Raw genomic sequence first — 27,291 nt, forward strand, 5'->3', positions numbered from 1 at the left:
CTTCAGTTAGAATTGCAATCAGAAAGAATACAAATAATAATGAATGCTGGTGAGGACCTGAGGGCGGGGGAGGTCCACTCTTACATTGTTGGTGGGATCGAAGATTAGTACAACCACTTTGGAAAGCCAGCATGGAGATTCCTCAAAATACCAGGAATGAACCCACCATAAGGCCCAGTTTTCCCATTCCTTGGTATTTATCCTAAAGAAAACTAAAATCAGCATACTATAGGGATTCGGGCACATCAGTGTTTATAGCAGTGCTATAACTAATTCACAATAGCCAAGTTATGAAATAAGCCCAGGTGCCCATCAATAAGGTGAATAGATAAAGAAAATGTGGTGCATATACACACAATGGAGTTTGACTTAACCATAAGGAAGAATGAAATTATTTGCTGGTAAATGAATGAAGCTGGAGAAGATGATGTTAAGTGAAGTGAGCCTGACTCAGAAGGTCAAGGGTCAAATGTTCCTTCCTCTATGCCGACGCTAAACCAAAATAAGGGGGGAAGGTGGAGCAGGGAGTCCCATGAAATTAGAAGAGTCATCAATGGAGCAGAGGAAGGAGATGGAGGAGGAGGAAGGAGGGATGGGAAAAGAGAAAAAATATGGAAGGAAATGGACCAAATATTGCTGTGTCCACATATGAATATACCACAGTGAATTTTTCCTTTAGGGATATCTATAAAGCACTAATTTTAACATATATATGTAAATAAATAGAAAGAAGACCAGTAGGGTAGAGCAAGGAGAACAGGAGAAGGGGGGAGGAGAGGGGGAAGAGGAAGTACCAGGGACAGAAGTGATCTAATTATATCCCATGCATGTCTGATTATATCAAATTGACCCCCAATATTATGTATAATATAGTCTGCTAATAAAAACATAAAAGGAAATAATTAAAAAGTAAATGAGAATTTTTTTCTGATTGCGAGAACTGACTTAGGCCATGAACAGGGTAGGGGGGATGGAGTATAAGAAAATAGACTACTGTAGACAGAATGCCCCAGAAGGCCTCTCCTGGCAGAGAGGGGTACACATCCTGAACAATGAGAAGAGGTCAACAGACGAGAGGAGGGGAAGTCTCGAGGAGGAGGGAGCAGCAGATATGGAGACCTTGGGATGGGAAAAAAATTGGTGAGAAGGTGGGGGGAATTCCATGTAAATGAAGCACAGGCAAAAAAGGAAAGAACTGGCAGAAAGGGGAGGTTGGAGAAGTGGTAGGACCAGGCAGCAAAGAGGGAGCCGTGACAAGCAGGTTCTTATGGAACAGGTGCGGTTTGAGGTGCTTAAGGGGATCTCTAAGCCAAGGATCCAGGGCTACCTGCTAATAGTGGAGACAGTACAAGTACTTAAGAAATCATCCAGTTGCATCAAAATTGCCAGACAGGGGAGGTGGGAGTTCCTAGAAATATGGATTTCTCAGGCATTAAAAATTACAGAATTTCCTTTTTTGGAAATTCTAATTCAAGCTAGGTCTTTCCCAAGTCCTGGAAATCATTTTTTTTTCAACATTCCAAGTAGGTCTTGGCCCATTTGAGTTAGGCCTACAGGAATTGGTCAATATTCCCAGATCCCTCTGGACCACTTATTCAAGAACTATTTCCTGCACCCTTAATGTGGACCTGGATAATTCTTTTTTTTTAAAAAAACATTTTATTTTTTATTTATTTATTTATTTATTTATTTATTTATTTTAGTTTTCGGTGGACACAACATCTTTGTTTGTATGTGGTGCTGAGGATCAAACCTGGGCCGCATGCATGCCAGGCGAGCACGCTACCACTGAGCCACATCCCCAGCCCATCAGGATAATTCTTAAATGCTCAAGATGCAACTCTGAACAGGTTAGAGAGCTTACAGTCAAGAGAAAGAAAGTGAATGAGTTAGTTAAAAAAAAAAAATCACAACTGTGATACATGCCAAGACAAAAAAATACAACCTAGTAAGATATAGAATAATTATGGGACCAATTTATCTATGTGCTAGATAAATCCAAAGACTTCTCTTTGAGGAAGTGACATCTGAACTGACCATTGAGAAATAAGAAGGGAGAAGCCATGTGACAGTTGTCAGGAGGAACAGCATTCCTGAGAGAGGGATCAGCCAATGCTAAGGCTGAAGCTAATCTTTTGGTTTATCCCAACTTGATTAACCAACCAAAATAGGGGAGAGGGCATGGCGGAGAAGGTGTTCTTTCACCTTTGAGTGGTCCTCCAGAAAGCTCTGTCAAGCATATACATAGTACCAGGCACTTGGTGACACAAACACGAGTAAGATGTTCCCCTCTCTCAGGGAGCTTGCCTTCCAGTTAAGGAGACAGATTACCAAATAAGTATGACCTCATGAGACAAGAGGGAACATCTCAGAAAATCAGTTCACGTTCTGTGAAAGTCAAGCAGATGATTAATACTTTTGAGTCTGATGATGTGAGCAATTGTTTTTGAGACTGTGGATGACAAATTATGCTCATTTTTATTTTCCTGCCAACTCAGAATATCTGAATATCAGGTGGAATATTTGCAACAGTGAATATTGGGTGTGAGATACTATAATCAACAATATTTGGGAGAAATAGCACCCTAATAATAGCTAACATTTATGAAGCACAAAAATTTGTCTGGCTTAGTACGTAAACTTGAGTCCCTCACAGGGACTATTACTCCCCTTTCTCAGATGAAGAATTCAGGGCCCAGTGAGGTGAAGGGACTTTCCTGATGTCATTCCTCCCCCATGTGACAATTTCCCAGCTTTGTCAGGGTTCAGAGGCTCAGTTCTAGTCACTCATGCATGACCTAGATGCTGATACAATTGCTGTCTTCACCCCAGTTTCCAAAGTGGATCCCTCTCTCTTCTCTCCATCCCAATTATGTATCTGAGTTGTCTACACCAGCTGGATTCACCTGCATTTCTCGGGTCCTATTGGTGAAAAAAGTGGAGAAGAGAAAAATTCTTTGTTTCCACGTTTGGGAGAAAGTGGAAGGCTCTAGTACAAGCCTTGAGTGACTCCAGTCTCCTGTGCCCTCTGTGGAGTGTGGGAAGCACGGAAAGCCTGTTATCCAATGGATAGGGTGTGGCGGGTCCCCTCTAAAGTATTCAAACTCAGCTGCTTTGGGGGAAAAAAAAATGAACTGGCCATCTTTAACCTTCAGAATACGCAGTTTGAAGTGTAAAGGGACTTCTTGGCTTTCACCTGCCCTGAGACTCCGGACCTAGTGTGAGTCGGTGCATCAGTCCAGTGGTTTCTGGGTGTGTTCAGGAGCGCAAGGTCTTCCTCTGCCTTTGCTCCATTTCTCAGGGTAACTGGCTCCTTCTCTTCTCCCTCCCTCCCTCCCTCCTCATGGGGAGGCTCTTGGCCCAGGTCCCTGAGCCCGGGGAAGTGCAGGGGGAGGACGCAGGAAGGGTGAGATCACATCTCCCTGGAGTCCCGCGCAACCGGCTTTTCAGAGCCTCGCCATGAGCCGGCAGACAGAGCCCCACACGGCGCAGACCGTGGGCTCCGCCGTCCTCCCTGAGCAGCCGACTTTGCCCATGTCTCAATACGGCCCCAGCTCGGACTTCAAGGAGGCTTTGGACAGTAGTCCCCAGGCCAATGCAGAAGATGAAAAGACGGAGGAGGACATGCCCATGCCCAAGAACTACCTGTGGCTCACCATCGTCTCGTGTTTTTGCCCCGCGTACCCCATTAACATCGTGGCTTTGGTCTTCTCCATCATGGTGAGTGAGCGAGGGCCAGAAGCAGCCCGGGAGGAGAGACCCTCTGGGCTCTTGCGCCTCTCCAGGGCGCCTCTCCTAGGCACCCCCACGTGCTAGCTCTTTGTTGCCCTCACCTCCTCCTCACTTTTCCTGGACTCTTGGGCTGTCCCCCCAACCATCAGCACCTCCTCGGCATTCCTAGTGGTTCTCAGACCCCTGACCAAGCCCCCCACCCCTAGCCTATTCCCTGAGCGCGCAGTCTCCACGTCCCTTTCCTTGCCCCACCGAGGGCTCTGGCTTGCATTTACTCCTTTCCGTCTGTGCTATGACCAGCGCACCACCTCCACCCCTCTTAGAGGGTCACGAGGCGATCCCCTCCTTGGCTCTGGTGCAGGGCTGTGGCACAGCCCGCCGTCCCCTGGGCCACAGTTTCTTTTCGCTTCTTCTTCTGTCCAGCACCCTTTCTTTGCTCCTCTCCAGCACCGGCTTTCCACTGCTCCCTAGACTGACTCGCACCTGCTACCTCCCCAGGTCTGTCTTGGAAGCCCCCGCGCCAAACGCGTGCTGCTCTTTTACTATGTATACCCCAGCACGTTGTAGTTCCTCTCCCATTTGCTGCACTCCGACTCCGCACAACCTATTTCAAGATGCCATTCCACACTCTGTCCTGCGCCGGGGGCGCTGTGCGAGAAGCACCCGGGACTCCACGCAGGGCGCCGCTCTGCGCGCCCTAGGCGCACCGGACTCCTGGGCTGTGAGCGCTCCTGCCGCTGGTGCCTCCTGTCCTCCCTTAAAGAGTCAGCCCTCTTCCACCCTCGTAGAAACTCCCGCGCGAACCCCACCAGGAGGGCGACTAAGCTTGTGAGATTCTTGCCTTATTGACTGGAGCAGCTGGCCCGCGGGTGGCGGCGGGGTAAGGTTCGGACTGGCACTGTCCCGGGACAACCCTTGCAGTGGTGCTCCCTCCCCCACCGGCCCACTTCTCCCGCCGCAGGGCCCTCGAACTGCCCGCCGCGGACCTGATTCCGCTCAGTGAAAGTTGCCAGCAACCCAACCCTTCCTCTGCCCACCAGGTCGGCCCCCACGTGCACCCAATTCACCTCTCTGGCAACCACAGAGTCTCCATTTGCACTCGCAGATTGCCCGTACCTAACACCTGGTTCCCAGGCTGTCTGCACCAACTTTCAAGTGCACAGTTTCAACTGCGTGCGTTCAAATTCCGGTTCCACCGCTTGCTAGTTGGGTGGTATCTGGGAATCGCTGCGTCTCTCTGAACCTCGGTTATCTTTGTAAAACCGGAATAATCAATCATAGCCTGGGGTGGCTGTGAGCATTCATGATATAATTGTAAAGTGCTTGGAACAGTACCTGGCATGGAATCTTTTTAAAATGGCACTTCATGAGACCTGATTCCTGTTTGAAATCAACCCCACCCCGACACACACACACACACACACACGCACACACACACACACCACGTTCTATTCTCCCTTCCTTGTCGCTTTTGGTCCAAAGCACTTCTGTCCATCTATTATTTTATTTATTAAGATGGTCACTGTCTGTGTCCCCTCATTAGAATATAAGCTCTATGAGGGCAAGGTGTTGGTCTTGTTTGTGGCTGCTTCTTCCCCACCCAAAAAAGCTTCTGGCACCTTCTGGTAGAGCTTACCAAATATTAAGAAAGGAATGCATGCAGGAGGGAAGGGTGTTAATGGATCCTCGTGTCTACTTTGCCCTGGTTTTTTCCCCAAACTGGAGCCTGGAAACCGGAAGCCATCATATCAAGTTCCTTAGGACCAACCAGCCAACTTCCTTCCTTCCTTCCTAACTTACTTACTTCCTTCCTTCCTTCCTTCCTAACTTCCTTCCTTCCTTCCTTCCTCTCCCCCCAAAATCCACCCTTGGGTTTTATGCAGAGAGGAGCTGGAAGAGATGTAGCAGGCAAATTCTCTATGTGACAGCAGACTGGCTGGCTGGGTACTGGTGCCCACACCCCATCCGGTTTATTAATGAAGCAGCCAATTTGCCCCTTTCCGGTTGCCACTTAGAAATATGCCTAGGAAGGTTTTCCCTTCATTGGTCCCAAATGAGCTAACACAGCAGGTAGTGAGAGGTTGGATACTATTGCTACCACTTTGTGCCCTGGGGGATGACACTGGTACACACTTTGAATAGAAACCTCTTTTTCTAACTCCTTCCTCTCGGTTCCTTCTTCACTCCCATGCCCCACTTTTTTCCTTAGTTTTATTGCAAAAGATTATTTTACTATCAGAACCCAGACCCCAGAGACAGAGGCTGATTGTGGGACACCTTCATACCTTTTGAAAATCTTGGTTCCTTCTCCTCTAGAATGGGAATGTGGACACTGTTTCATATTGAGCAAAACTGTTGTAAGAATGAAACCAAATAAAGCTTGTCACGCCCCCAGCACTGTGCTAGGAATGTGCAATTTACTGACAGACAGATGGGTAGATTTGGAATCTGGAGATATCGTATGTCACATATGAAAACAAGCAGAACATCAAACAAGCGAGAACAAACCACCCTCCCTATTTGGAAGGATTTCCCTCATTGAAACAGTACAGATCTGGGCTTGATTCCTTTCTATAAAGATTCCAGATTTATTGTTGTTGGTGGTGGTGGTAATTTTTCCTTTTATGCTAAGCTACCTCTCCAGTCATTTTTTTTTTTAAAAAAGGTTTATTTTTTAATTGCAGGTGGACACAATACCTTTGTTGTAAGGATCAAACTCAGTGCCTCACTCATGCTAGGCGAACACTGTACCTCTGAGCCACGACCCCAGCCTCTCCCCAGATCTTTGTATTTATTTATTTGTGTTTTTTTTTTTTTAATTTTGAGACCAGGTGTTGTTAAATTGCTAAGGTTGACCTCGAACTTTTGATCCTCCTACCTCAGCCTCCTGAGTTGCTGGGATTACAGGCATGTGCCATCATGACAGGTTAAAGTTTCCAAAATCTGAGGGGCAAAGAAGAGGAGGAAGGGTGTGCAGGGGAAGGTGACACCCATTTTCTTGTTGCTAATAACACAATACCACAGACTATGTCATTTATTTGTTAGAAAGAGAGAGGTTGTAAAGTTTAGATCAGGAATATCCTCCAATGCTTTAGTGTGTTGGTCCCCGGTGCAGGAAGGTTCAGAGGTGGGGTTTTGGAGAAGAGATTGTATCATGAGGGCTCTGACCTCATCACCGTATTAGTCAATTAGTGAATTAATGATTTGAATGGACTATTGGGAGGTGATGGAAATTTTAGGAGGTAGGACCCAGTTGAAGGAAGTAGGTCACTGAGGGCATGTCCTGGAAAGGTAATTCTGTGTCTTTCCTCTCTCCATCTCTCTCTCTATTTCTTCTTCCTGCCAGCCATGAGCTAAGCAACACTCCTCTGCCACACCCTTCTGCCATCATGTTCTGCCTCACCTGAGGCCCAGAGCAACGCAGCCAGGCAACCAGGGACTGAGACCCCGGAAGCTGTGAGCCCAAATAAATCTTTTCTCCTCTGAATAATTTTTCTCAGGTAGTTGTCACAGTGACGAAAAGCTGACTGAACACAGAGGTTTCATTTGGTCCAAGGTCAGGGGGCCACATCTAGTGATGAGCTAGCTGGCAGAGTCCTGAGGTAGCACAGGGCATCTCATGACCAGAGACAGGCAGCACTCCAGAGACCTGGACAAAGTGGCTTTACGGCAGACCCTCCCTCTACATGACTCACTTGCTCACTAACCCAATAATCCATTTATGACGTGAATGGATTAATCCATTCATGAGGACAGAGTAAGAATCACTTCTTAGTGGTCCCAACTGGCCCAAACGCTTAATACCTCATAATGAAGATTAAGTTTCAGCATGAGTTTTGGAGGGGACACACCATTTCCAAATCACAGCAGTGGTCATCCAATCCCGCTGGGTAGACACTTTCCCTAAGGTGTCTTGTGGTGTTCTGTCCTGGCTGTTTTCAAATCTCACTTATCTGTAATCCATGACAAGTCTGGGTACAGCAACGGTGTGGCTGGGGGTCCTGACTGGAGTCGCACCATTTCTTAGGAAGGCACTTGGAAATGTGGGGGAGCGCTTGTGGGAATGTCACTGATTTGAGACATCTGGCATTTGATGAAAAGAGCCAAAGTGCTAATACCTTGCAATGCTAGGAATTGAAGAATTGATGAACCCCAAATACCAGTTGGTACCCCAATGAGGAAACACCCTAAGAGAATACAAATTGATATAAATGTGGATGGGTGAAATACAGGAGAAGGCTCAAGATAACTAGTTCCCAGAATGGTAAAAATAGCCGACAGTCCCCAAGCCATCAATACCTTAATTTATTTCTTAAACCAAGTCTGGGGAGCCTTCAGTAAAATTATGAAGTTGGAGTAGGTGGTGGACAATAAAACTTCACTGAAAAATACACACTGGAGATGAGTGTTCTTCAAGCTGTCGGCCTCTGTGTTCTTCTGTCACCCAATGTGCAGCCATTATGCCATTATGTCGCAGCAGATCACAGATGAGTCCCCAGATGGCACATCTTGTTGTGTTGGAACGTTGGTGGGTCTAGTATTGCCTGCGGCAGGAACACAGAAGCCTTTGTTCATCTGTTTGTTGTTATTGCTTGTTTTTTGTTGTATTTTGGGTTCCTTGGTTTGTTTTATACCAGGGACTGAACCCAGGGGCACTTTACCACATCCCCTGCCCTTTTATTTATTTATTTATTTTTTATTTTGGGACAGGGTCCCACAAAGTTGCTTAGGGCCTTGCTAAGTTGCTGAGACTGGCCTCAAACTTGTGGTCCTCCTGCCTTGGCCTTCCAAGTCACTGGGATTATAGGCCTGCACCACTGGGCCTGGCTCCTCTATGTATTGAAAGTGCATTTAATTTGTACTCAACAGAGGGGGATGTATATCTCAAGAGTACCACTCCCAGTCTATAGTGAACCAGTTGGGACCACTGCAGACTGAGCTACTGCTGGCCCATATGGCACCTTCCTGTGAATTTCCATGCAGACATAGCTCTGCGCCAGGGCACAGTCTGGTAGGCGGGGCACAGGCTGGCTTTCGGGCTTCTTTTGTCATGTTCTCTCCCATCCTTGGTTATCTCTGTTTATTCCATCTGAAAAGAACCCCATGATTTCTCAATGAGGCCCCCCATTATGGAGAAAGAATACTTGTTCTTTCGACAAATGTTTATTGAGCACCTATTTTGTGCCAGGCTAGGCTCCAGGCCCTGGTACTCCTTCTGATTCTTCTTTTTCCGTTTTTCTTGAGACCGGACCTTGTTACAATGCCCAGGCTGATCTCAAACTACTGGACTCAAACTATCCCCCTGTCTCAGTTTTCTAGATAGCTGGGAATACAGGCCTATCTATACCACCGTGCCCAGCTAGGTTTTCTCCTTCTGTCAAGGGGTAAACAAACTAGCAAGGTCTCTGCCCTTCTAGATCTGGAAGGAGTGAGGTCCCGGGAAAGTTTCAAGAATGTTGGCAAATTTAGGGTGAGTTCACTATCTACTGGTTTTGTTACTGGAATTCGCTCCCTGATTCAGAAGACGTATCCGAGTCCATGGCCAAGGCTTAATTCTCAATGACATCTGAAGCACTGACCACTCTAATCGGGGATACAAGATATCCCATGCCTTTTGATTGGGGGGTTTATGAGCCTTCTTTCAGCAGAACTTCTCCTCCTTTTATTTCTGCAGAAACATTTTTAGAGACCACCCATTGGGGTTCAAATTCATTTCTGCTGTTGGTTATGTCTGTGGTTCTAAGCATGTGTCTTGGTCTTTCTGGAGTTTGGTTTTTATGTCCTGTAAGACAGGAACCCCCTGGGTTCAATTCCTGGTATAAAACAAACAAACAAACCCAAAATACAACAAATAATAAGGGGTTGTGATAGGACTTATCCAAGTGCAATTGTGGAGATTAAATGATAAAAGACAAAAGTTTTCAGCTCCCTACCTGGAATACAACTAGGGCTCAAAAAGTGTTGATGATGTTGATGATGATGACGATGATAGTGATGATAGTGGTGGTGATGATAATGATGTGGTGATGGTGATGGTGATGGTGGTGATGGTGGTAGTGGTGGTGGTGGTGAGTGTCTATTCTAGAAATACAAGCCATTAACTTTTCCAGTAGTAGTTTTTCTGCTTTAATAGTGACTAAAAAATTTGATAAAAATAAAAACCATGACCACGCCACTGGAATAAATACCTGTTGTCACCTCAAGGTAAATATTAATGCTAAATTGAAAATACACCAAGGAGGACTTACAGTTCAGCGTGGAATATTGAAAATAACTGTTTTTATTTCTTCGCTCCCTTCTGATACCATTTTAAATTACAGTACGTGAATTTAAAAAGGATATAACACCTAAGGACAAATTAGGTCAGGAGAAGAAATAAGGGAGGTGACAAAATTTTAGAGGCTTGAAGACGGCGGGCTGAAACCTAAATCCTGCAGAAAGAACGGCCCATAATAAGAAAGTGGGTTTTCCCTGCAAAACTCTAGAAAGGTTCAGAAATTGGAGGTATGAACTGAAGGTATCGCCTTTGACGGTAGGAAGGAGAGGTAGGGCTGAAGACAGGAGGGGTCCTTGAGAGTCTGTTTAAGACATCGTTAGACAATCAGAGATTGTCTGCCACCCCCAAGAAGCAGGCAATGGCTCCTTCCCAACTCTGACAGGACATGAGGCTGACTGGTGAGATTGAGGAGGATGGTCCTAGACCCAGTCACCGCTGAGGCAGAGTCGAGGTGTCCTGCTGAAGACAGGATTGATGGAAAGTGGGTGTGGAGGAAAAATGATTTTGCCCACATTTGACTCCCTTCTTCTGGCATCCAGATAGGAGATTGGAAAATTTTCTTTCCAAGGATGGGACTGGTTCAAAAGAAAAAAAAAAAAAACCTCAGGAGTCTTGCAGAGAAGTGTTGGAATCCACACCCTATCCTCCCACAGGATGCCCTGGCACCAACCAGCTCCATCCTTACACATAAAACTCCCAAGAAGTTTTCCAGTATCTCCCTTTCATATACGAAGAGACAGCCAGAGACTGTTTAGACGCTGAAAAAATTCTTCTGAAAGAAGAGAACTGTGGTTTACAGGTGAAATGAAGTAAAGGAAATAATTCAAGGAATAGAAGAAAAATTCAAGAATAAATGATTAGCCCCTTCAGAGGGACATTTAACCTTGTCGTGTCCACAAGACAGAAACAGGTTGGAAAAAAGTAAAACAATCTGAGAAGCAAAACAGAGTTCTTAGCCATTAAAAAACCGAGGGTGGGATTTAAAAAAAAATAGTAGAAGCATTGGAAGTTAATGTCTAGGGAACTCAAGGAAGTAAATGCCCAAATTCACAAAGATGGAAAATATGGAAGCAACCCAAGTATCCATCAGTGGAGGAGTACAGAACCAAAATGTGATGCATTCATACAGAGGAATATTGTTAGGTTTTTAAAAGGAAAGAAATTCTAGCACATTCTACAACCTGGATGCACCTTGGAGACATTATGTTAAGTAAAGCTAGTCGCCAAAGAGCAACTATTATATGATTATATGATTCCACTCAGATGAAGTACCTAGAGTAGTCAAATCCACAGAGACAGAAAGGAGAAAATAATTCCAAGAAATATAACATTCTGAGAAAGTTCCAGAAAAAGAAAATGGAAGAGAGGAAATTATCAAATCAATAACATGAGAAAAATTCCCCCATGCATTTTCAGATTAAAAGGATCTGGATGAAACAAGATACACAGCAAGACACACAAGGGTGAAATTTCAGATACAAGGACACAATTTCTCTCCAAATAGGGATTCATCAGGCCCTCAGAGTTTGTATCCATAATACTGAAAGCTAGACAATAGCGAGAAAATGACCTCAAAACCCCGAAGGAAAATTATTTCCAACATCTATTCTATACCCATCCAAATAGTCATTCAGGGGAGAAAGAAGAATAAAGACATTTCCAAACATTTAAGATGTCAAAAAAATAAAATGCCTCCCAAGCAACTTTTCGGAGGAAGCCTTGGGAACCATGAAGATGGGTTTTCCCTCAAAAGGGGAGAAAATCAAGAAAGAGGAAGACATAGGATCTAGAAAAAGCACCCAACACAGAAAAGAGGCAAAGTTAATACTCCTCAAAACTAGGCAATCCATCTCATGAACCCTCAGACGACGGAGCTGATGATGGATATATGGTGGAAAGCCACTGTCCCAACCCATCATCTGGCCATGGGCTGGCCTGGGAAGCCACAGAACTGCCCTGAACCTGACCACACCTGCCCCGGAAGACAAGGTTGGTAGTCACGAAGAAAATAAATACCCACAGGCTGAAAGACAAACTAAACTGGGGGTTCTTTCTGCCTGACCCGGACTCCACCAGGGACAGCTCATCCATCAAAACTGTGTTTCAGGAGGACTTTCCAAAGGGTTTCCCTTTTTTCCAGTGATCAGGGACAAATCTGGAAATATCAAGTCTTAATCCGATCAACTTGCAGGGCTGGATGCCACCTGTTGTTGGAGGTGTGAACGCTGAATACTACATGTTAGGTCTCTCCAAGGGACTTCTCCCAACCCTCTCTGGTTCCCTGTGATTGCCACCTGAGAAGTGGGGCATTAAGGTCACGGATCCTTGTGATTTGTTTCTTATTACTCTCTGTGCTTGAAGCCCGTAGAGTTTTCAGTGTTGTGGATACAGACAAGACCTTGTCTGAGTGTGTCACCGTGTGAAAGCTCCCTTCCAGAAACCCAGCTGTCACCCAAGCAGGCTCTGCCTCTTTGGCCACTTTCCTGTGTTCCGCCACCACGTGGGAGAGGGTGGCCATGCACCCTTGGTATTTGGGGATCTAGAATGTAAACTGTAGTGGAAATCCTCAGTCCTTGGTTGTTGGTGATACAGACTAGGTCTATTTCAAGATGTTGATTTGCGTGTTCCTATCAAAGAATTTATATTTTAAATCCCATTTAGATTTACTGATGAAATACTATAATGGCTGGACTTATTATAATACACAATGGGGGGGTATATGTAAAATTAAAAAAAAAAAAGATTGGCTACTAATGAGTGGTTGTTGGAGCTAGGTTATAGGAACAAAGGAATTCACTAGATTACCCTGTCAACTTTTGGATACTTTTGAAATCTTCCATTATAAAAAGAAAAGGGTTGGAGGGAAGGAAAGATGAATTTTAAAAAAAACTCTCTTCCAAAGTGATTAAATACTACCCAGATGGGTGACAAATAATAATAATAATAATAATAATAATAATAATAATAATAATAAATTATTATTATTATTAATAGCACAACACATGTAATCAAAATAGAGAATTGTTAAATCATCTAGCCAAACAGGACATGGTGGAGGTGGAGTTTATCACTAACTAATAAAAAAATTATTTCTGACTTAGAATGCATGGAATTCCATGATGACCCAAAGTCATCATAGATACCTTTGGATAATCACCAAGGCAAGGCCAGGTAGAATTCGCATCCTAGAACAAGCGTCTCAAGCTGTCATCACCTGCGGATCTTATTAAAATACAGACTCCACTTCTTTTTCAAGGCTAAATTGGAAAGTCATCTCCTCTGTGAAGCCTTTCTTAGTGACCCTCTCTCCCGCGCCCCCTCAACTGGAGCCTCACTGGCCCCTGAACGGCTTTCCCTTGGGCTCTCTTTACTTCTTGGCATGGGTTTGTGTGAGTCCTGTGGGGTAGCTCCGTCACCTAGCACAATTCCAGGCACATGGTCAGCAGGTAATGAATGTTTGGTGAATGAATGAATGAACAGACATAATTCTGTTCTATGATTCCCTTCCCTTCTCTAGTAATGGCCTTCATTTCTGCCAATAACTTTTCTGGAAAATATCCAGGAGACCCAGGACAATGCCTGGGACAATGGGTGACGGAGAGACTGGCCAAGGCTCAGCTCCCTAGGATAATTTTCCTGGCTGGTCTGGAGCTCACAGGTATCCTCACACTCTGGACTAACAGGTCCGTATTTGGAAACTGGCCTTTAGTCTCAGCTTGCTCGTTCAAGACTTGCTATTTGTCCATTCAAACCTCCTTATCCAGAAAAGGGATGGTTCAGCTCATAAACTGAATACGCCTGCAATCTTCCGGTTCAGGAAGGTCAAGAGCTAAGCCAGACTTTCCAAAGCAGCGCTTCTCAGATGGCTGGTTCTGCCTGATGTTCATACATCTTCCCAAAGGGGCTGGGGCTGGAGGAGGCTGAACTTGACATGCCCCAGGCTAGTTAAGCATCCCTTTCATTTGGAGCTTCATGGAGAGTTTGGCCAACGGCTGTGGCTTGTGGCTCTTCAGTGGGGCACAGGGCATTTAGTAAGCAGGTTGCTGGGAATCCTTTGACCATAAGGCTAAGATGCGGCAGATGCTGCACACTTCAGGGAATACTGCTCTTAATGACTCAGTGGATTTCACTGGAATGGGCCGAGCGGTTGTTGATGTGGGACTGCTGCAGGGTGCTCCATCCCCAGTGCTCTGTGGACCCACCTTAAAATCACAAAAGTGTTCTTAATGGATCTCGCTAGCCAAGCTTTTGTTGATTTCTTCCTCCTTCTCTCTCTCTCTCTCTCTCTCTCTCTCTCTCTCTCTCTCTCCCTCCCTCCCTCCCTCCCTCCCTCCCTCAAATGAAATTCAGGACCTTGTCTTTGTATTTCCTTTACCCTTTATGTCACATCTCCCGCCCATCCATCTGAAGGACACCACCTACCTACTCTCTCTTTGCATAATTTTATTTGTTCTTTGTTCTGGATTTTTCCTACAGAAGTGTGGTATTACTGTTATGCTTGTTACGTATTTTTCCATGGTCTCTAAAGCACTTCTGTGTTGACACTGTTTTCACCTGTGCCTCACCAAATCCCAGCAAGGTTTGCAAGAAAGCGGCTCTCACCATTTCCCCATAAGAAAACGGAGGCTCAGACAGGTGACATCAGTGGACGAAATGAAACACCACAGTCCTTGCCTCCATGCAGTTTACAGTCTAGTTGCTTGAAGTATTATAAAGGGCTGGCTATGATTTGTCCTTTGGTAGGGACACGGCTTTGATGGTCTGAAAGCTTTCTCTTTTAATAGACTCACCCCATCAATAAAGGAGCATCCTATAATACTGTCCATCAAGCCTGACAGAATGCCTCCCTCCCTTTTGGCTTTTTGATAGACAGGCAAAAGATAATTCTCACTTGTCCTTGAAGATGTTTATAGGGAGGAGAAAGAGCAAAGGCCCAAGATGAGTTAATGATGATCAAGAGGAAATGCACTTGTCATCTGGAAACCCAGTCTCAGAATTCCCAGAAATACCTGTAGGCGCAAAAACTCAGGAGCAAGCAAAAACCTAAACAAAAAAATTCTAAAGTCATCTGAAAACTCAGGCTTTATTACTAAAAATATGTACTAAGTGCCCACAAACATCAGGCTATTTGGATGGGAGCCTTCTATCTGGGAGTTTAGACTCTGAAACAGCACCGATCTATATAAAGAAACTTCTTCAATCTGCATAAAAGGACCTCGGGCTGCCCTGAGAGACTGATGTCATTCTACAGGTATGTGTGGAGGGCAGGAGTCGGGGAGAAGGGCAGAGAGAAAGAGACAAATGTAAGGACAGACGGAGAGACAGCAAGACAGAGGCAGAGATTAATCCTTTGTTTCCCAATGGCCAGATATGTCTCAGACATGCAAAGGCAAGAAGAGGAATCGTCATGGCTTTGAAAGAGAAGAGATGGTTTGAATAAAAGGAACGTGTTCTAAAATTAGAGTTTCAGAATGGCAGTTCAACAAATCAGAATATTTGGTATACTCACATAGCAAAAATAAACAAATAAATAATAAGTTAGAAAAAAATTTTAGTTGTAGATGGACACAATATCTTTATTTATTTATTTATTTTTATGTGGTGCTGAGAATCAAACCCAGTGCCTCACACGCACCAGGCAAGTGCTCTACCAGTGAGCCACAACCCCAGCCCAAGATTTTATTTTTTGAAAGACCAGAAACAAACTTTAGTGCATATGTAAGATTTGTACCAAAAAAAACTTCAGCAAGAGGTTAAAATTGAAAACCAGGGTCTGGGGTTGTGGCTCAGTGGTAGAGCACTTGCCTTGCATGTGTGAGACCCTGGGTTCGATCCTCAGCATCACATAAAAAAATAAGTGAAATAAAGGTATTTTGTCCAACTACAACTAAAAAATATACATATATTTTAAAAAAAACAATTGAAAACCATTAATGAAATGGAAAGGCAGAATATTACATACTAAATGTTCATCCCAGCATTAGTTATAAAATATAAAATGTGTTAACATGAAAATATAGTGCCTAGCACACAGCAACTGTTTAATTGATATTTTTGTTGTCGTTATTATAAATATGAAAAATTTGAGATTGATATAATTATTGATTCCAATACAGAAGATTGACTAAATAAAATATAATACATTCTCTGTGTGGTGTGGGACGTTATGTAAGTTCTAGAGTCATACTTTTGAAGAATTCTCATAAGGACATACTTAAAGGATGTCCCACACCCTTTATTGATTAAAAATCTCCACACAGACAAGTGTGCGTACCTGTAATCCCAACAACTCTGGAGGCTAAGGGAGGAGGATTGCAAGACCCTGTCTCAAAACCAAAAATAAAAATGGCTGGGGATGTGGCTCAGTGGTTCAATTCCCTTGGGTTCAATTCCCAGTAGCAAAAAAAAAAAAAAAAGTATCCTCATACCCTTTTATATGCAAGAAATGAACAGGGGAGGACAGACAGGGTTGGAAATATTCCAAAATGTCTATGGACCATACACAAATTAGCAAGTAAACAAGGTCCCTTTAGAGGAGAGACAAGTACCCAAGTACCGCAAAGAGAATAAAAAGTCTGAGAGAAGGACCAATGGAGGCGGATGGCGGAGAGAAGAGGCACTACTTTGGAAAGAGTGACTTGCAAAGCTGAAGGCTGAGAATCCCGCCCTGGGAATGTCAGGCAGCAGACAGGGCGTGGGGAAGCTCCCACTCAGGACCCTCACAACACGCTACCTGAAGCCCCCTCCTGTGAGGGGAAACAGGGCCATCTTGTGGTTAAAGTGAGGAAGCTAGGCGACCGCAGGGGATTGCAAGACCTTGAAAAGAAAGCCCACGGTTTTGAGCATGCGCAGTAGCCCAAGGGAGTGACCTAAAGTTAACTTGTTGCTCATTAACATATCATTAACCTTGCAGTTTTCTCCCAATCCGTGCATTTTGGGGGGTAGGAGGGGGGGGGGGACGAGAGCAGGAAGAAACTTAGGCCTGGGTAAAAGGAAAGTAATTGTATAAAATTCAGCTGTCAATCAAGGTGCCAATCAACCCCAGATCCACTCAGACTTGAAGGGAGAGAACTAGCCCAATAAAAGTGAGCTTCATTGTGTAGGCGGGTCCTTGAACTACTTCGCAGCTTGGCTCTCTCTGTTCTTCCAGAGTATTATCTTGCTACTCCCAAAGAGTTACTTACAAATAAACCTTTTCCTTGCCAGCCAACGTTTTACTCTTGCTCAATTCTTTGCCCAGGGACAAGAACCTGGACCTGGACCCCTAGGACCCCAGCCCTTGTGCCAGAAACACGAAGATTGGTGAAGGAACAGGAAATGCAAAGGCCCCGGGATAGCAATAAACTTCCAAGCACATGTGCTATCATCCATGTTATCCACTTAAAACGAGTTTGTCTCTCCTAGGAAGGAACCCCAGGGTAGGCCACGTAACTGGAAACTGGGTCCTCTGTCAGCCAGTGAGCTATCCCTCAAGAACTCTTAACAGACCTTTCTTCTTGGTCTGAATCTCATCATTCTGATGTTTTGATTTTCATTTCCCAATAAGTAATGGGGCTTGGCATCTTTTCCTGTGCTTATTGACCATTTTTATATCATCTTCAAAGAAATGTGCATTAGCCAATTTTTCATTGGGTTATTCTTAATTGTTGGATTATAACAGCTCTTTACATATTCTGGACATGCGGATATCCGATTGGCAAACACGTTGTCCTCTTTTGTGGGTCATCTGGGTCTTGCTTCTTTCACTGCTTTACAGACCTTGCTGGAGAGGTCTGGTTTTGTGAAACATCTCCTGTTTTTGCCTCTGTCCCCCCTCTCTCCTTTGGCTCCCAACATGAACACTCCGCTGGGGACAGATTCCATTGCAGACACCACGTCCGTTCCGAATCTGAATGGAGTTCAAACTCCAGAGTTTGCATCCTGGTTCTGCTCCTTATCCTCACTTCTCTGAGCCTGGATTCTCCTACTCAGACATTGGGAATATGAATGCCAAACTCTCTGCATTGTTTTCACAATTAAAGGTTATAAGGCTGGGCTCCCTCACACTCATTATCTCATTGAAGCCTCACACCAGCCCACGAAGTAGGTAGCCTCCTCCCCATGTCACAAAGGAGGAAAGCAGGGTTTCACAGAGATCCCCACAGGGGCTCATTTTCGTTTGAGTCCAGCTCTTACCCATATTAAAGATCCATATGACTGCTTTCTAACATTGTCTGCAAGAACACTGGGCATAGTGCAATTCATGTGCATATACTCATATACTGGTGGCAGGCTTGGGAGTAGGACAGTTTCCACTTAAAGGGAAATGTTTAGTGACTCTGGCTTAGGAAATGAAGAAGACCCCACCAATGTTCCCCACTGCAGGGCCGCTGCATTATTGCCTCCGAGATGCTTCTCCCTGCCTGAAATCTCCTTTTTATTGTTTCATTTTTTTCAAGACTGAGTCTTATTATGTTGCCCACATGGTGTCAAATTTCTAGACTCCAGCCTCAGCCTCCTGAGTAGCTGGGAATTTGGGGCATCCACCCCCCATGCCGGGTTTCCATTTTTAATGTGTCTGAATGATAACTGTAAGGCTCCTTTTTGAGGGCTGGGACCTTGTCTGCCCCATTCATACGTGGCTGGTGTCCCCAGCCCTTACAACAGGGTTTAGCATATAGTAGTGGCTTAATAAATTCTTAATGAATGAATTAATGAATCGGAAAAGTGGTTTACAATGCTTTCGTCGTCTGGGAAATGTCCCACTAGACCTACTGTCTCCCAGCTAATGGCTGAAAATAGACAATGGTTTCTATTTATTGAATGTTAGCCCCATGCCAGGCCCTGGGCCAAGAGCTCTGGGCAGAGTCATTCGCTGTGCCTGGAGATTCCATGAAGTAGGTACTTCTTTGTCCATCCCAGAAACAGCGTCTGAAGCACAGAGAAGGTAGGCAGCTTGCTTTAGATTCCACAAGTAGGTGGCAGAACCAAGACACAGGCCTGGCACACGAGCTCAGAGCCCCCACGTTCAATCTCCGTAATGCTAACACCTTCCTGTACTAGACACAAAATCTTCATCTCCAAGGCCAGCGTTAGGTGATGGTCCCCAAACTTCAGTCTCATGGAGGATTCTCCACTCAATAAAACTATCGGAGGTTACAAAGCACTCTTGCCTTTGAGAAACCTAAGAAGTCCTTGTCTGCAAAATTCTCACAGGGAAACAAGTGCATGCCAAAAAATTAGGCCAATCTTCCAGGCTTATTTTTTGGTAGAGAACAACAACAACAAAAAACAAAAAACACGATTCAGATAACTAAAAGAATAGAGCAGTTTAGGATCCCAGAAATAGAGCTTCATCTTTTTTTTTTTTTTTTTTTGGTGAGGGCAGGGGGGTACCAGGGATTGAGCTCAGAGGCACTCAACCACTGAGCCACACCCCCAGCCCTATTTTGTATTTTATTTAGAGACAGGGTCTCACTGAGTTGCTTAGGGCCTCGCTGTTGTTGAGACTGGCTTGGAACTCACGATCCTCCTCCTTCAGCCTCCTGAGCTGCTGGGATTCATCTATTTGTTCCCCCAAATATTCTTTTTTACACACCAGCAAATGTCCCCATGGCTAGGTGTCTGGGCAAAAGCGTTCATAATGCTGTTTGCAAGTACGCATGATCATAAGCTGGGAAATGAAAACCTGGCTATATGAACTTTCTTCTTTTTCATTAGGAACACACACAAGGGAAGGCCCACGTGTCTGACCCTCCATTAGGCACTGGAAATGGAATGATGAGTGTAACAAGGTTGACCCGTGTCTCATGGCGCTCACAGACAGGGGGCAGAGACACTCTGAAGTCAGAAGGCGACTGCATAAAATAACTGTGACTTGAACCACGAGAGAAACAGACCCAGAGAAGAGTCAGAGCTACTGACCATGGTCAGGGGACCTGCTTAAGATGCAGTGGCCTCAGAAGACTGCCCTGAAGTAGGCACTGGCCACATGAGGAAGGAGGGAGAGAGCCCCAAGCAGAGAAGATGACCTAGACAAAGACAGGGGTGGGGGGGAGGTGACAGGCAAGGAGGAGGGCTCCCCAGGAGGCTGGGAAGGCCATGATGAGTCCTGGGAGTGTCCCCGCGGGTGGATTTACAGCCATCCCTGCCTACCCACCCTGTTCTCATAGGGCAACATCAGGTATCAAGAACATTCCAGAACAGCTACTTCACCCAGAGAGTGTCACTGGCTGCTGGGGCTTCACAGTTACCTGTCCCAGGTGACAGAAACACACCTTCTGTGTCACACCAAAAGGCGAAGGGGGCTTAATGGCCGAGCTGAGTTTATATTGTACTTTTTTTCTTAACATTGGGAACAGTCAGGGAAGCTCTGGGCCAGGGGATGGAGAACGTAAAACATCCACTTAATACATCATGGCTCTCGTCTTCATCTGTGAGCGTAGGTCAGAATGATGACATCAACAAGAGGCAATGCGCATATTGAGACATTTTACCAAGTACCGTTCTGAGCACTTGACTTGCAGTCACTCATTTAATCCAGAAGGACCAGGAGGCTAAAATAAATAAATAACTGATAATTATCTTCCATCAGTAATATTTTGTCTTTGGAAGCCATTTTTTTTTAATTTGGTATCAGGGATTGAACCCAGGGGGTGCTTAACCACAGAGCCACATCCCCAGCCCTTTTAATTAATTAATTTATTTATTTGAGACAGGGTCTCACTAAGTAGCTGAGACTGGCCTTGAACTTGTGATCCTCCTGCCTCAGCCTCTCATATAGCTGGGGTTCTAGACGTGCACCACTACACGGGGTCACCCTATTTTCTTTATCAGTAGCCAAAATTTTATTAAGGTAGAATGAAGTCAGTTCTCTGGCGCTGGGGCTTCACGTAATGCATCCATTCAGGCTCTTAGGCTCTTCCGGATCATATTAAAGTAGGATCTCGTAAAGACTTGGTCAATTCGAGATCTTTTTGCTTAAGTTCATGGCCCCCCTAGCAAGTTGCCTTTGGAAGCAGAGATGTCATTTGCTTCCCTCTCTCTGAGTCTCAGTTTTCTCATTTGTAAAATGAGGGGGTAACACTGCTCTTACCTGCAAGAGGGTTGTTATAAGGATTTGGTTAGGGGATGCATCTAAAGTGGTCGGTACAGGACCTGGCACAGAGTAGGTACTCAATAAATGCCAACTACCATATTAATGCAATTACTGATGATAATATAGCTCCCAACTTCTTTTCCAGTGTAAACCGGAGATGAAACTCTCCCTCGTCACCTCTTTCTCTCTCCCTTCCCTCTCCTCCTGCCTCTTTGGCATCTACATTTCAGTCATGTTGATTTCTTGGGAACTTTCAACAACAACAAAAAATCCTTTCCCACCTCCAGATCTTCACATCTGCAGTTCTTCCTGCCAGGCCTTCTCTCCCCAGCTCTTTGCAAACCTGGCTCCTTCTAAGGTCTTCAGGGTTAGTCTCCCTGCTCAGCCCCACAGAGCTCTCCTCTCCATTTTTCTTAGCTTAGTAAAATTCCATAATCATGTTTATTTGCATGCATACTTTTTTTTTTTCAGTCTCCACCAGAATGTAAGCACCCTGAGGACAGGAAGCAGGGCCTGGCACAGAGTGGGGCTCAATCGTCTTTGAATGAATGAAAGTGCATCTGAGACGGTGGTTCTCAACTCTGGCTGCCTCTTTAGAATGATCTGGGAAATTTTCAACAAAAATTCTTTGGGCCCTACACTCCCCTCCCCCACCACACACACAAAAAAAATCCTGATCCAGTCAGTGTGGAATGGAGCTTGGGCACAAAAATATCTTCAGCACTCCCTCTTCAGGTGATTCTAAGTGGCAGGCAGGGTCAGGAACCACCAGTCCAAGGGAATATAAAAAGAGTAACTTTGGAGAGTTTCATCTCCGGTCTACACTGGCAACAACCCATAGGTGACGCTCTCATCCAGGGTATCACGCGGGATGTAGCAATAGTTCTGCTGTAAAGAGCAGACGGAAAGACAAGTTCTTTCATATTTTCCTGGCTTAGGACAGCGGAGTAGCTTTACCGCCTGGTGTCAGGTATCGCGACTTCCCAGAACATCAGACCCCCTGGGGTTCAGCTTCAGTTATCCAACTTGATGGGGCTACTCTGGCCTCTCCTTCTTTGAGGGGCAGATGTCAGGAGCCGCCTGTACTCCAACAGGTAGCCAGGAGTCGCCGCCGCAGGGACAGTCACATTGCTGCTCTCTGCTGAGGCTTGGCCTAGACACAGTCACCTCACTTCTGACTCCTGACCAAGTTTCCTTCTGTGGGTATTTGGGTATCGTGTGTCCATCCAGGGGAGGGGTGTATAAATAAGCTCGAAATAGCTATATGCTGTGACCATGACATCATTAGATTTACTACAGGAGAGAGGACCTGGCCCACTTTCTGTCAGTGTGACCTTCACCAGCTCATGGCCCCTGACCAAGACCCAGATGCTCCTGTTAGGTTTGTGGGTTTGTGATGATGGCCGGGAGTGGGGGGTGGCCAAGAGGCCCTGCAGGACATTCCCGAGTGCCTTACAAAGCGTGTACTGAGAACCCATTTGTTCTATACTCTGATGAATGTTCATTTGCATCTCAGAAGAAAATAAACACTGGAAAGAAATTAAAAGCCCCCCCCCTTTTTTTAAAACATATTTTGCCAGGATGAACAGACACAGCAACCGGCTGCGTGCGTGGCACCCTAAATAACAGCAGGTAGTTTGTGAAATTATGAGATTGACAGCTGAGAAACTCCTGGCAATGTCCAAGCACCACATAAGAGACAACGGGCAGCCAGACATGGTGGTGCACACCTGTCATCCCAGCAGCTCAGGAGGCTGAGGCAGGAGGGTGGCGAGTTCAAAGCCAGCCTCAGCAAAAGCGAGGTGCTAAGCAACTCAGTGAGACCCTGTCTCTAAATAAAATACAAAATAGGGCTGGGGGTGTGGCTCAGGGGTCAAGTGCCCCTGAGTTCAATCCCTGCTATCCAAAAAGAGAGAGAGAGAGAAAGAGAGACTCATGATGTTTCTGTAGGTTTAAAGCTATTTAAAAATAAGAAGTTGCAAAGGAAAAAATTGCACCATGGAAAATTCAGATATTTTTCCAAGAATACAACAATGATGCAGTATTAGGAAGCCTGTCAACGTAACTCAGTACCTTAAATCAGGAATGAGGAGGAGACAGGAATGAGTCAGATGGGGACCCACTAGCCTGGAAGTTCGCCCACCCCATTCAGAGTGGGAGCAAGGGGGCTTCAGAACCAGTGTGGTAGAATGTTATTCATGTTTTGGGAACAAAAACAGAATCCCTGTGTCAGACTGTTAAGACTGAGAAATAAGATTAGGAGAAGAGCTTTACTACTTACTGTATGTTTCTGAAGCATTTAAGAGCTTTCGTGTTCACCAATTCCATTGGTAGTTTTTAAAAAGAATAAATAAGATCCATTTAAAGTTTCTAAAGTCATTTTGAGTCATTCTAGGTCTTCCTTTCTAGAAAGGAAAAGGACCTTTTGCATTCTAAGCTCTTCAGAGAAAGATTTAGAAACCAGGCATTTTCTCTAAAACCCATTTCCACCCCTTCAGTCTGTTGATTCTGCCAAGAAACCCTTTGAATGCCATTCCAATTGGAAGAGGAAGAGGATGGTAGCTGAGAGTTGGAGGGTAGCTTAGTGGTAGAGCACCTGCCCAGCTTGCCTGAGGTCCTGGGTTCAATTCCCAGCACCACCACTAAAAATAAAAATACCAAAAAAAAAAAAAAATTACAGTGGACATGTTGTGAAGGAATAAAAGAACTCCTTCTGTTTAGCTCTCCATCCTAAAGCCGGAGATGTGCAGCCACAGAAAGTCCTTCAGAATTAAATCTGAGTGTCCTCAAGTCCTCTGCTCTGGTCTCTCCCCCATAGCCTTACATTCACCCACCAGATTTCCCTGTGAGCAACTCCTTCTCCAAGACCCAGAGGAGGACTCGCAGGGAGAGGAGAGTTCACACCCACACTTGATGCTGAAAGAGGCTCTTCAGCTGTTGTTCAAGCCGACAGCAGCCCCTATTCCTGGACTCACTCAAGGTCTCTCCTAGGAGCCCTGGAAAAATGGTTGTTTGCAGAGGAGGGGGTCACATACGAGATACCGGACTGGCAACAAGCGATCAGGGCTGGTGGAGACCCATTCATGGCTTGCACCCAAGTACCCGCCAAGTCAGGTGGTCAGCATGGCCGCCCTGACCTGTATTGAACAACTCCAATGGCCCCAGGCCCCCTCCCATCCCACTTGAGCTCATGGGCAATGAATGTCTGGTCGATGGAGGTGCCCTTCAACATGGCACAGAAGGGTTGTTCTTCCCACACTGTTGGTCATTGCTGCTGAGGGCATAAAACTGTCTTCTTATTCAAAAAGCCAAGAGTTGACCTTGTTTGAGGCAATATAATGACACGGAGTCTCATTATATTTTCTTTGGTTGTGGCAACATCAGCCATCACTATGACTAATCTCTGAACTATGTTTTTTAAGGAAGAAAGAAAGAATAATGAGTAGTTTGGGAGAGGCCACCTCTTCCTAGTTCTAGATTGAATTATGAGCTCTGGATTCAGGCTTCCTAATGTTCTGTGCAGGGACTTGGATTATGAAGCATCCAGAACAGCTTCTCAAACTTGGGTCCTCAAAGATTTAGATCCAGCCAGGTTATTCTGTTGCACCCCAAAGATCTCGGCTTTCGGATAAGAATAGCGCAGGGAGTAGCAACTCGGTAAAACGAACATTTGTTGAACATATACTCTGTGCTGGGTCAGTGCTAAAACCCTTCATGTGCATTAACTCACTGAATGCTCCAATGTGAAGTAGGTGCTGTTACTGTTGTCCCCAATTTATGGATGAAGATACCGCACCTAGAAATGTCAGTAACTCACTTTAGCTCTCACAGCTGTTAAGACATGGAATTTGAACTCTGGTCTCTCTAAGCTTAGAGTTCATAGTCCATTCCATAGTTCCTTGGAATATATTTCAAGATAGTGGGCATCTTAACCTCGTAGAGGACAGCTGCCTGCACCAAAGGTTTTCAATCCTGTGAAACTGTAAGTGGAAGCAACCCAACTGTCCATAGAGGGATTGGTGGATACACAAGTCGTGGCCCATGCCTGCCATAGAATATTATCCTACATTAAAAAGAAGGGGATTTCTGAAACATAGGTGAACTCTAAAGGCATCAGCCAGTCACAGAATGGCAAACACTACATGGTTCTGCATCTAGGAGGTACCCAGGACAGTGAAATTCATAGAGTCAGAAAGTAGAATTATCATCTTCAGGGGTGGAGGGGTAGGTGGAATGAGGAGTTTAGCAGATGTGGAATTTCCATTTAGGAAAGAAAAAGTTCTGGATATGGTTGGTGGTGATGTTTGCACAACAATGTGAAGATACTTAAATGTCATTGAACTGTGCACCTAAAAATGGTGAATTTTATGCATAAATCACCATGATAAATGCAACCCTCAAAATGTGTGCCTCGTCCCCACACCAGTTTAAGTCAGAGTCTCTCTGGGACAAGGCCCAGATATCTAATGATCTTAACTTCCCATCTGTTCCTAATGGGCTCTCAGGGTGCAGAACTCCAGATCTGGGACTCCGATTTCTGGAACTCACCAGAAGTCCCCGAGTTGTCACAGGTCCTCACTCTCTTGTGCAAACAAGGTGCCTGAAGCAAGTCCTCCTCGTTACTGATCCTCCAAGGCTATTGCTGACTAAGGTGGCTCAGCTCCAGGAATTAATGAAAGGCTCCAAAAGCAAAAAGTTCTGTGGAATCCTGGGTATTTCTCTGTCTTGGAATTGTCCGCACACGCCTAACCCCCCTTGATCGTCCAGGAAGAGGACAATCATTACTGAAGTAATGATTTCAAATCAAAAATAGAAGTTTCCAGTGGAACCTATGGTTCACACCACTGATGGAGACCCTCAGTACATATCTCTTAAATAAATATGTCAGACTTCTTTAAGCTGCAGCTCAACTTTGGGGTGATTCTTAGCAAAAAAAACAAAGAGGGCTTATTGTCATGGAGATGAATAGTTCTGGGTCTTTAGCTGAGCTGCAAGGATTCTTGAGCACCTTCTCTGGGCCTGCCCCGGGCTAGCTCAGAGAACTCCAAGATGCCCTCGAGGCACGCACATTCTGCAGGGCAACTGCCATGTCCGTACCTCTATTTAATCCATACAGATACCTTGAGCTCCTACCCTATGCCAGACACTGCTCAAAGAGCAACAGAGGCAACATTTAAATATTTAACAAGTTTGGCACAAACACAGAATCAGAAAGAAGTTCCTCTGAGCCCAGTAATAACCCATAACATGCTGGATTATGGAGATACGGAGGAGGGGCGGGATAGACAGGACATTGGGGAAAGGAGACAAAGCTTAGTGCAACCTTTTAATAGGGAAAGCTCTACCTGTAGGTATCGGTTGAATGACAGGCTTGGTCTGGGCATAGAGGTGGTCCATTCCATCAAAGTCCCTGACCTCAGGGACTGCCCTTCTCATGCAGGGACAGGTGAAGTTTTATTATAAATGACCAAATAGCAAATATTTGAGGCCTAACAAGCCCTACAGTCTCTGTCCCAACTATTTAATCAAAATAGTCACAGACAATAGTAAACAGATGGATGTGGCTATGTTCCAAGCAAACTTTTATAAAAAGAGGCAGAGGACTGGGTTGGGCTCATGGGTCCTAGTTTGCATAGTTGGTGCTAGTGGACAAGACAGATGTCCCCCTTCATCCTATCATCCTACAAACGTGTGCCACGCATATTCTACGTGGCCAATGTTCCTCTGGGCACTGGTATATGGTGCTAAACAAATTAGACAACGGGTTCCTGCCCACATAGTCATAATATTCCCATGGGAGAGACAAAATCAATCCTTTTAGAAGTCTCTGGGACATGCTAAGATGAAAGCAATCAGGAAATACAGAGAGGGTGGTTGACTCTACCTTGGAGTTGAGGGGAGGCTTTTCCCAGAGGACTTGCAAACCATGCTGTGTGCTCCGCAGCCCAGAGCTGAGAGGAGCAGAGTCACCGAGACCTCCTAGAGACGTTTGATCAGGACAGCCTGCGAATCCTCAGGCCTTGTGGGTGTGTGATGTCACCAGCTCTTCCCTTGTGTCCCCCAGTCTCTGAACAGCTACAACGAAGGAGACTTGGAAGGAGCCAGGCGGCTGGGGAGGAATGCCAAGTGGGTAGCCATCGCATCCATCGTCATCGGCCTTCTGATCATCGGCGTCTCTTGTGCTGTGCACTTCTCGAGGAAGTAA

The 27,291-nt window shown here is 45.2% G+C and overlaps 1 protein-coding gene across 1 annotated transcript; it reads left to right on the forward strand.

The window, feature by feature from the left end:
- Positions 1-3,459: 3,459 nt before the first annotated feature.
- Tmem233 (transmembrane protein 233) lies at positions 3,460-27,291 on the forward strand. Its single transcript, XM_027923237.3, has 2 exons — positions 3,460-3,720; positions 27,151-27,291. The coding sequence occupies exons 1-2, from the start codon at positions 3,460-3,462 to the stop codon at positions 27,289-27,291; spliced, it is 402 nt and encodes a 133-aa protein (XP_027779038.3).

This window comes from Marmota flaviventris, chromosome 1 (genome assembly GCF_047511675.1).
Source record: "Marmota flaviventris isolate mMarFla1 chromosome 1, mMarFla1.hap1, whole genome shotgun sequence".
NCBI lineage: Eukaryota > Metazoa > Chordata > Mammalia > Rodentia > Sciuridae > Marmota > Marmota flaviventris.

Coding starts and splice junctions, on each gene's coding strand:
- Tmem233 (XM_027923237.3), top strand. CDS start 3,460: ATGAGCCGGCAGACAGAGCCCCACACGGCGCAGACCGTGGGCTCCGCC. Junction 3,721..27,150: donor CTTTGGTCTTCTCCATCATG/GTGAGTGAGCGA, acceptor TGTGTCCCCCAG/TCTCTGAACAGCTACAACGA.